Here is a 10,913-nt window from a genome sequence, read left to right on the forward strand (position 1 = left end):
AAATAATCACAGGGAGGATTGATGGGCTGAGATCTGGATCAGAATAATTACAATTCAGATTTTCCACCAATAATTAAATTTGAATTACGTATTTTGGAATTTTAAAGAAGATGTTTAGATAAGATTTGGTCCCGTTTCTCACAGACAAAACTGAGTGAGAGCTGAAAAATCTCACTACAGTCTAAAACAAAAGAAATGGAACATTTGGTTATTTATATTATAACAGCGTTATATTTTCAATAGGCAAAATTTTGATTTATTTAATCTGACATCAGCACATTTAAGTTCCTCTCAAAATAAAATTCACTGTCAAAAAATATCCTCCTAAAGCAGTAAACGTACTTGAAGTTATTATTATCATTTAAGAACTTGGCTTCTGAACAGAAACTATAGATTCTGCTGTGCAGCAGAAAATATGATAATATAAACTAAAAAAATGTGCTTTAAACTTAATGCAATGATAAACAGTTCTGACAATAGATTTAATCATCATTCGTCATCTGACGTGCGTTTTGGAAGATTGATCAAACACAAAGCCTCCTGATTTAGTGTCACGTCAAGAGTGTTATTTTACTATTATATGATCATCTAATTAAAAAGAAAACGTAAATGGTAACAAAATGTAACAAACAAACCCCTTTTTTAAACACAATAAGAAACAATCAGGCAAGTTGAAGCTCTGTGGAAAATACTTCTGGTGGAACATTTTAACACAAACATTTTTAACAAACAGAAAACCTTAAACTCATGACTACAACTCCAGATCCACAACTGAGTGCCCCCCACCCCTTTGCATGCTGCAGTTACCCGCATGTGCATTATTACACACAACAGAGTTCCACAACATTTGATAGATTCTAAAGAACTTAAAATGGTCTTTTGTATAATTTGCTGCCTTAGGAGGTTATTTTTACTGATATCCAAAGCTATTCCAATCAAAATTGTCTTAATAGGTCAGGTTACATCTGAACATATGACCTCTTATTTTGACATTGACATCATTTTTATTAATAACAAATTTAAGGCCAACACAAGTCAACTCCTAAATAGATCAAACACAAGCTCCAGTGTCTGTATTTTTGAGTTTGTGTCTTCCTGAGTTTGTGTGTGTCTTTGCTTGTTTTTGTGTCTCACTCTGTTTTTGTGTGTTGCATCTTCCTGTGTGTCTGTTTTTGTGTGTTGCATCTTCCTGTGTGTTATTTCCTTTTAGGTGTAGACACGTGTAAACAACTAAATTAACACAAAATACCAAAGTGCATTAGCAAGGTTAGACAATAATAAACTATCAGAAAAGGTAACATCCTCATAAAATACCACATATAGGAAAGTAACTGAACTCCAACTGTGAGCAATCATAGACACTGTGCTTTAGGAACTTGGTAAACTCTTTTCCTTTACTCATTTGCTGTAGTTTACCTTTGAGGACCTGTACCTTGCATGAGAGTTTTGTCCATCCATGTCCAGCAACACTTTCTGCATGAATTCAAAAGTGTATTTCAGTTTACTGGGGAACTCCAGATTAAGGAAGTAAGCACAACCATATGCCACATCCTTTACGTCCTTCACGTAACAAATATTAGTATGGGTAAAGTGAGGGGGCATTGAAGAGGATGGATAATGGATAGCACTTGGCCCTGATGATAAACCTATAGAAGTATGGAAGTGTCTAGGAGAGATAGCAGTGAATTATCTGACTGAGTTGTTCAACAGGATCTTAGGTGGTGAGAAGATGCCAGAGGACAGGAGGAGAAGTGTGATGGTGTCCTTAGTTAAGAATAAGGGAGATGTGCATAATTGTAGCAACTACAGAGGAATAAAACTGATGAGCCATACAATGAATTTATGGGAAAGAGTAGTTGAAGCTAGACTGACAGCAGAAGTGAACATTTGTGAGCAGCAAGATGGTTCCATGCCAAGAAAGAGCTCTACAGATGCAATATTAGCTTTGAGGATGTTGATAGAGAAGTACAGAGAAGGTCAGAGAGAGACACACTGTCTCTGTAGATCTGGAGAAATTTTATGACCGGATGCCCAGAGAGGAACTGTGGTATTGTAGGAGGAAGTCTGGAGTGACAGAGAAATACAGTTCGCCTTTAAATATTTGTGGATTCAGGTATTCTTGGATTTTTTTATTTGAGTCACGTGACTCCTCTGTTTCATCTCAAAAGCTCAAGATGCCTGTATGAGACTTTTGTGTCCAAAGAAGGAATTTCTGAGGAAGGGGGTTACAGATGAAGAGCACGCCGACCCGTCAGCCTCCAAGAGCTGGTTCCATCGGTTCCTGAATTGCTATAACCAAAATTTGTACCCCTGTATTGAGAACTGGCATCAGCTGACTCAGCAGTGGCTGGAAATATCCCGATATGCTGAAAAAGATAATAACGGGTAATAATTATCCCCCAGATTAATGAATGATGGATGAAACCAGCCTCTTCTGAGTGTTCGAGGATTGCCATCCTCGATGCTTAAATCGCACTGCAGGAGCACTTGACTGATTAAGAAGGAAGCACATGCGTCTGGTTTTAAGGCACAGAGATACACTCCTACTGTGCGTTATAATGTATGCTATGGTACAGTCAATTGCTCTGGAAAAAAAAAACTAAGTTGAGCAATATTTCAATCTTCTTTAATAAATATTTTATAAAGCACCAGAAATATTTCAGAATGTTTTTTGATTAGTAAGAATCAGTGACGTTCATTCTTCGGCCGGGGTGGGTGGGATGGGTTGGTGGTTCTTTGTATTAGCAGATTCTGATGACATTTTGATCTCGAGACCCACATGCAGCACATCAGAGCAGTTTTACAATGCCTTCTCAAGAACCAGCTGACCTGCAAGGCCGAGAAATGCGAGTTCCACAAGACTCAGACCAAGTTTCCTGGCCATGTGATAACCCCTGGAACTGCGCAGATGGACAATGCCAAGGTTAACGCGGTTCTCAAGTGGGCGGTCCCTTCTGGATAGGGATGGGTACCGAGCCCCGGTATTGAACGAGCCCCGGGGCAACATTATTCAAAATCGCAGTATTGTTAAGATCTGGATTCTGGAGAAGTCGCTTTTTTTTGTGTCAAACCTCTAAACATTATCTGCCATATTTAACTCACCAAGTCAGTCAATTTTCAGTTAATTACTGATGATAAAAATTTCGCTATTCTCGGTGAAGAGGAGAGGTCTGTCTGGCTATTTGTGTGCATGGGGGCGGGGCTGTTGTTCAGACAGTACGTGGCGCGCACACAATACAAGGCCAGTGTTGCCAGATAGTGTCACAGTTTTCCAGCCCAAAAGTCATCTGAAAACTGCCAGAACCAGCAAAAAAATGCCCAACCGGGCCATATATATATATAAATATATATACATAAACGCCCTCCCCGGTGGTCTGGATCTGTGATTGACAGTGATGTTAGCTCACAGCCTGTAAAACAATGGATGAATCAAGGTGCACCATTGCTTCCTGACACGGGCGCCGCCATGTTGAAATCAGGAAAGAGTTATTGGTGTGAGTCGATCTGAGTCATCGTGACGGTAGTTCCCCATATATACGATGACTCAGTTGATGAATCCCGAAATTCAACTTTACGACTTGTCAGGGGCAGAAGGCAGATGGTTATAAATATAAATTATATATATAAATTGATTGTTTAGTTACCCTTAATCTTAAACCTGAGTTAAGATGCACTATTTAGCACAAATAAATAGATTTAATTTTCACAAGAAATTATTTAACAAATTATCAATGTGTGTTTTCATTTCATTCAATAAAAAGAAACTTACCATGCATAGTTATTCACACAGACTGATTCCCTGAATGCCATCTTGTCTTTGCATTTTTTGCAAACAGAAAAAAATCAGAAGCCTTTTCTTCTGCAGCCATTTGATTAAGACTTTGCGTCTTCGTTTAGATTTAGTTTCTTCTTCGATAAGCTTTCTTAACTCTGTGGCTAAACCTGCCATTGTTATTTTTTTTCTTATTCTCCATTTTTCCGCACCCTCACCATCTATTCCTGAGCTTCAGTGACTAGTTCCCGCCAGATTATGTTTCAATTGTAAACTATCATATATCGGTGTGATGAGGGTAAAACAAGCCAATCATATTTGTATTCATGGGCTGGGGGCGGTGCCACGCGGCCTCCCCCATCATATTGGCTGGTTATCAACTTGTCAATCACCGTTGTAAGTCCATTTTGATTAGTTGGAGCCGGCGGCAACCTAAACAGATGCGCCCATCTTTCCCTCACGAGTCACGTAACGAGTTCTTTACATCCATTTCAAGGCACAAAGACGAACACACGGTCATCTTTATAAATCCAGGTACTTTCGGAAGAAAGAGGAAAAAGTCAACAGCGGGAATTTCGAGGAAAAGGGAAACTTCACCTGTGGACCAGCCGGATGTGGACATGTGTAATGGTTACCACCAAAAATATCTGTTTCTATCCATGACAGCAAGCTTGAAAACATGTGAATTTATCTAACAGGTTGTAATTCAAGTTGACATTTGTGGTCATGTTTTGTCTGTCGTCATCCCATTGGATGAACGGGACCAGCTGACAAATGACAGCCAGGTGACAAAGTGACACACCTTTTTTTTTTTAAGTGACGCGGGTGCGCGAAAGGGCTGACGGCAGACCAGGAGGCGGAGGAGCAAGAGAGTCTCGTACTGTGGATTACCTTTCTGGCTACGTTTGGGATTACCCCAGAGATTACAATTCCTGGCGGAGTATTGTTTCCCAAAAGGCTCGGATCGTTCCGGTACGAGGATCAGCGGCTGGCTCTTTACAGGTGGAATGCGTCCCGATGAGTGAGGCGGGGCGGCCTCCCACCTAAAGCGTGAGACTGTCGAACACTTTTCTTTTCTTTTCTCGTCAGACTGCGGGACTTGGGATTACACTTTGGTTTTGTGAATATTATGGACATCGGGAAATCGGGTTTTTGTACATTGAATGATGAATGTGATGCTTAATTGATAAAAGTTCATACACTCGCAGAATACACGGCAGCACAAACAAGCGGCTTTTTGTGATTTTTTGTTGGTAATATTATTGTGCAGATTGACAGGATATTCGATGCCCCTGCTGTAGGACGGCGTTGTGACATTCCCCTCACAGAGTGCAGGGTGGTTTGTTACACATGGAACGACGGTGTTGGTAAGCAAACGTGTTATAAAAAGAAGCTTGATCAGGATTGATTAAACATCGGAGTGATTGATTTGTTTTACACAATTCAACCACATTAGTGAAGCCAGTGGCTAGGGCACAATCTTGCACGAGCGCCCAAAATTAATATACCCCCCCCCCCCCCCCCCCCCGCCCGCAGTTTTTCTAGACTGAAACCGCTCATTTCCACGTTCTGACTTTCTGTTCTGACTTAATGAAATGTGCACACAGACACCCTTACTGTCGTGTGTACTTGCTGCTGTAATTACAGTATTTGAACTCTCTGCAAAGCTGTTCTTCATTCAGCTGTTTTTCATTCAGCTGTTCTTCATCCAGCTGTTCTTGATTCAGCTCCTCTTCATCCAGCTGTTCTTAATTCAGCTGTTCTTCATCCAGCTGTTCTTCATTCAGCTCCTCTTCATCCAGCTCCTCTTCATCCAGCTGTTCTTCATTCAGCTCCTCTTCATCCAGCTGTTCTTCATTCAGCTGTTCTTCATTCAGCTCCTCTTCATCCAGCTGTTCTTCACTCAGCTCCTCTTCATCCAGCTGTTCTTCATTAAGCTGTTCTTCATTCAGCTGTTCTTCATTCAGCTCCTCTTCATCCAGCTGTTCTTCATTCAGCTGTTTTTCATTCAGCTGTTCTTCATCCAGCTGTTCTTGATTCAGCTGTTCTTCATCCAGCTGTTCTTCATTCAGCTCCTCTTCATCCAGCTCCTCTTCATCCAGCTGTTCTTCATTCAGCTCCTCTTCATCCAGCTGTTCTTCATTCAGCTGTTCTTCATTCAGCTCCTCTTCATCCAGCTGTTCTTCACTCAGCTCCTCTTCATCCAGCTGTTCTTCATTAAGCTGTTCTTCATTCAGCTGTTCTTCATTCAGCTCCTCTTCATCCAGCTGTTCTTCATTCAGCTCCTCTTCATCCAGCTGTTCTTCACTCAGCTCCTCTTCATCCAGCTGTTCTTCATTCAGCTGTTCTTCATTCAGCTGTTCTTCATTCAGCTGTTTTTCATTCAGCTGTTCTTCATCCAGCTGTTCTTGATTCAGCTCCTCTTCATCCAGCTGTTCTTGATTCAGCTGTTCTTCATCCAGCTGTTCTTCATTCAGCTCCTCTTCATCCAGCTCCTCTTCATCCAGCTGTTCTTCATTCAGCTCCTCTTCATCCAGCTGTTCTTCATTCAGCTGTTCTTCATTCAGCTCCTCTTCATCCAGCTGTTCTTCACTCAGCTCCTCTTCATCCAGCTGTTCTTCATTAAGCTGTTCTTCATTCAGCTGTTCTTCATTCAGCTCCTCTTCATCCAGCTGTTCTTCATTCAGCTGTTTTTCATTCAGCTGTTCTTCATCCAGCTGTTCTTGATTCAGCTGTTCTTCATCCAGCTGTTCTTCATTCAGCTCCTCTTCATCCAGCTCCTCTTCATCCAGCTGTTCTTCATTCAGCTCCTCTTCATCCAGCTGTTCTTCATTCAGCTGTTCTTCATTCAGCTCCTCTTCATCCAGCTGTTCTTCACTCAGCTCCTCTTCATCCAGCTGTTCTTCATTAAGCTGTTCTTCATTCAGCTGTTCTTCATTCAGCTCCTCTTCATCCAGCTGTTCTTCATTCAGCTCCTCTTCATCCAGCTGTTCTTCACTCAGCTCCTCTTCATCCAGCTGTTCTTCATTCAGCTGTTCTTCATTCAGCTGTTTTTCATTCAGCTGTTCTTCATCCAGCTGTTCTTCAGTCAGCTCCTCTTCATCCAGCTGTTCTTCATTCAGCTGTTCTTCATTCAGCTCCTCTTCATCCAGCTGTTCTTCACTCAGCTCCTCTTCATCCAGCTGTTCTTCATTAAGCTGTTCTTCATTCAGCTGTTCTTCATTCAGCTCCTCTTCATCCAGCTGTTCTTCATTCAGCTCCTCTTCATCCAGCTGTTCTTCACTCAGCTCCTCTTCATCCAGCTGTTCTTCATTCAGCTGTTCTTCATTCAGCTGTTCTTCATTCAGCTGTTTTTCATTCAGCTGTTCTTCATCCAGCTGTTCTTGATTCAGCTCCTCTTCATCCAGCTGTTCTTGATTCAGCTGTTCTTCATCCAGCTGTTCTTCATTCAGCTCCTCTTCATCCAGCTCCTCTTCATCCAGCTGTTCTTCATTCAGCTCCTCTTCATCCAGCTGTTCTTCATTCAGCTGTTCTTCATTCAGCTCCTCTTCATCCAGCTGTTCTTCACTCAGCTCCTCTTCATCCAGCTGTTCTTCATTAAGCTGTTCTTCATTCAGCTGTTCTTCATTCAGCTCCTCTTCATCCAGCTGTTCTTCATTCAGCTGTTTTTCATTCAGCTGTTCTTCATCCAGCTGTTCTTGATTCAGCTGTTCTTCATCCAGCTGTTCTTCATTCAGCTCCTCTTCATCCAGCTCCTCTTCATCCAGCTGTTCTTCATTCAGCTCCTCTTCATCCAGCTGTTCTTCATTCAGCTGTTCTTCATTCAGCTCCTCTTCATCCAGCTGTTCTTCACTCAGCTCCTCTTCATCCAGCTGTTCTTCATTAAGCTGTTCTTCATTCAGCTGTTCTTCATTCAGCTCCTCTTCATCCAGCTGTTCTTCATTCAGCTCCTCTTCATCCAGCTGTTCTTCACTCAGCTCCTCTTCATCCAGCTGTTCTTCATTCAGCTGTTCTTCATTCAGCTGTTTTTCATTCAGCTGTTCTTCATCCAGCTGTTCTTCAGTCAGCTCCTCTTCATCCAGCTGTTCTTCATTCAGCTGTTCTTCATTCAGCTCCTCTTCATCCAGCTCCTTTTCATCCAGCTGTTCTTCATTCAGCTCCTCTTCATCCAGCTGTTCTTCATTCAGCTGTTCTTCCTTCAGCTCCTCTTCATTCAGCTGTTCTTCATTCAGCTCCTCTTCATCCAGCTGTTTTTCATTCAGCTGTTCTTCATTCAGCTCTTCATTCAGCTGTTCTTCATTCAGCTCCTCTTCATTCAGCTCCTCTTCATCCAGCTGTTCTTCATCCAGCTGTTCTTCATTCAGCTGTTCTTCATTCAGCTCCTCTTCATTCAGCTCCTCTTCATCCAGCTGTTTTTCATTCAGCTGTTCTTCATTCAGCTCCTCTTCATTCAACTCCTCTTCATTCAGCTCCTCTTCATCCAGCTGTTCTTCACTCAGATGTTCTTCATTCAGCTCCTCTTCATCCAGCTCTTCTTCATACAGCTCCTCTTTATTCAGCTCCTCTTCATTCCACTGTTCTTCATCCAGCTCCTCTTCATCCAGCTGTTCTTCATTCAGCTCCTCTTCATCCAGATGTTCTTCATCCAGCTCCTCTTCATTCAGCTCCTCTTCATTCAGCCGTTCTTCATTCAGCTGTTCTTTATCCAGCTGTTCCTCATTCAGATCCTCTTCATTCAGCTGTTCTTCATTCAGCTCCTCTTCATCCAGCTGTTCTTCATCCAGCTCCTCTTTATCCAGCTGTTCTTCATCCAGCTGTTCTTCATTCAGCTCCTCTTCATCCAGCTGTTCTTCATCCAGCTCCTCTTCATTCAGCTCCTCTTCATCCAGCTGTTCTTCAACCAGCTGTTCGTCATTCAGCTCCTCTTCATTCAGCCGTTCTTCATTCAGCTGTTCTTTATCCAGCTGTTCCTCATTCAGATCCTCTTCATTCAGCTGTTCTTCATTCAGCTCCTCTTCATCCAGCTGTTCTTCATCCAGCTCCTCTTTATCCAGCTGTTCTTCATCCAGCTGTTCTTCATTCAGCTCCTCTTCATCCAGCTGTTCTTCATCCAGCTCCTCTTCATTCAGCTCCTCTTCATCCAGATGTTCTTCAACCAGCTGTTCGTCATTCAGCTCCTCTTCATCCAGCTGTTTTTCATTCAGCTGTTCTTCATTCAGCTGTTCTTTATTCAGCTCCTCTTCATTCAGCTCCTCTTCATTCAGCGCCTCATCAACTGATTTTTCAGATCAGAAATTGAAGAAAAAAACGCAAGAAAAAAAAGTTGTACTGCCAAAGGAGTCAAAAAAAAGGACAAAAGAAAGAAAAAGAAGACAAAAACGCCACACAGCAGACGAAGAGGTAAGCGTAAAGAGAGGACAGCAAAAAGGCCACTCCCCTCATGTGTGTCAGGGTGTCGAGCATGTAGACATCACATCAATGGCATCTCATAATTCCTTGCGTTGACGTCATGACTCACACCAAAGTTATACCAACTTTAATTGAATTAAGTTGATTGAAAGTAAAATAACTATGTCAGACAAGTAGGTGTTATTTTTAAGTCGAATGAACTCAAAAAAGGATTAATTTTCAACAAACTAAATAACGAAGTTAGAAAAATGTAAAAAAAAGGGCATCTTTCCATCTACAGCCCAAATACTCTTTTTAGAGTGAAGGTCACTCTAGCAGAGAGAAACTACGACATAGGGAACAAAGAGTCGTAAGCAGTGAAATTAGCCTTGGAGAAGTTGCGTCACTGGTTGAAGGGGGCTGGACAACCATTTCTGGTTTGGACAGATCATAAAAACCTGGAATACATTCGAACAGCCAAGGGACTTAAGACACACCAGGCAAGATGGGCCCTGTTTTTGACGGGTTCAATATCTCCCTCTCCTACCGGCCGGGCACTAAAAATATCAAGGTGGACGCTCTTTCATGGTAGTTTTCGCGAGAGGAGGAATTTGAGGATTCTACGGCAGCTGCCACCATCGTTCCTCCTTATCTGGTCTCGATGGGCCTTGGAGCGCAGGGTCAAAGCTTCAGTTCCTGATGTGGCTACCATTCCTGCTGGATGTCCTGCTAACTGCTTATGTGTTCCCCCCTTTCTTCACCCAGCAGTTCTCAAGTGGGGTCACTCCTCTCGGTTGGCTTTCCATCCAGGAGTGACAAGAACTGCAATCCTGGTGGCTCAGCAGTTTTGGTGGCCCACTGTGTCCTTGGACATTGGGGCATTCATGTCCTCGTTCCCTGTATGTGCCAGTTGTAGGAAACTCACTGGTTTCCTACAGCTTCTACCTGTGGCCTACAGACCTTGGTCACATATCTCGATGGATTTCATTACTGGGTTACCCAACTTAAATAAAGGAACATATTGATAGTTTTTTTTGTCCTTGCATCAAGTACATATTCAACAGGATCCACAATCCTAAAATGTAATCCTTGTAACACAGCAGGACGTGTGGCGCGCCTCTCTGCGAATACTACTATCTTCAAATTACTTAAAAGGTTGATTTTCCCCAAAAAAGAGAGCTGACCATGCCCCCAGAAGAAACCCCAGGAATACGAAGACCTCAAAAAGACTCTTGACATTATTCAAGAAACGCTGAAAAGTTTTATGGAACAAGTGTCGGCTCAGCTAACGCCACTTTGGGAAATGATGGAAGAGTTCCGAAGATTTCGGGCTCAAAACGAGCAGCGAGAAAACCGGGTCGAGATTCTGGTGAAAAGACTGGACGATGTGGAACAGCAAATAAGAATGAATAATGTCATTCTCACTGGAGTACCAATCAAGCCTCGAGCGAAGCTGAATGCAGCAGGAGCCAGCACTGCTAATGCTAGCACGAGCATAGCTAGCAGTGCTAATACGGAGATCGGTGCAGAGTCTTTGGACCAGCAAATACATTAATTTCTCACATCTAAAGGGATTTCCCTGGATCTATATACCATTGAGACCTGCCACCTGCTCCCCAGTAGAAAGGAGACGGATAAACCAGCGATCCTCATCAGGTTTGTGAATCACAAACACAAGCTTGCTTTGATGACCCAAAGGAAACACCTGAAAGGTTCGGCTGCTTATCTGAACGACCATCTGACCAGAAGGAAT

At 42.5% G+C, this 10,913-nt stretch overlaps 1 protein-coding gene across 1 annotated transcript; it reads right to left on the reverse strand.

The window, feature by feature from the left end:
• Positions 1 to 2,800: 2,800 nt before the first annotated feature.
• LOC144988487 (uncharacterized) lies at positions 2,801 to 9,872 on the reverse strand. The gene is made up of 3 exons (XM_078938921.1): positions 9,785 to 9,872; positions 6,851 to 7,424; positions 2,801 to 2,900 (listed from the first exon to the last, which is right to left on the reverse strand). The coding sequence occupies exons 1-3, from the start codon at positions 9,870 to 9,872 to the stop codon at positions 2,801 to 2,803; spliced, it is 762 nt and encodes a 253-aa protein (XP_078795047.1).
• Positions 9,873 to 10,913: the final 1,041 nt, after the last annotated feature.

The sequence above is a fragment of the Oryzias latipes genome, chromosome 20, assembly GCF_053564925.1.
Source record: "Oryzias latipes strain Hd-rR chromosome 20, Olatipes_Hd-rR_3.1".
NCBI lineage: Eukaryota > Metazoa > Chordata > Actinopteri > Beloniformes > Adrianichthyidae > Oryzias > Oryzias latipes.

Excerpts from the sequence above, each read along its gene's own strand:
- LOC144988487 (XM_078938921.1), bottom strand. The coding sequence starts at position 9,872 with ATGGTAGCCACATCAGGAACTGAAGCTTTGACCCTGCGCTCCAAGGCC. Across the intron at positions 7,425-9,784 it reads GAACGATGGTGGCAGCTGCC|AACAGCTGGATGAAGAGGAG; the intron begins GTAGAATCCTCA and ends AGCTGAATGAAG. Across the intron at positions 2,901-6,850 it reads GAGGAGCTGACTGAAGAACA|TTCCAGGGGTTATCACATGG; the intron begins GCTGGATGAAGA and ends CCATCTGCGCAG.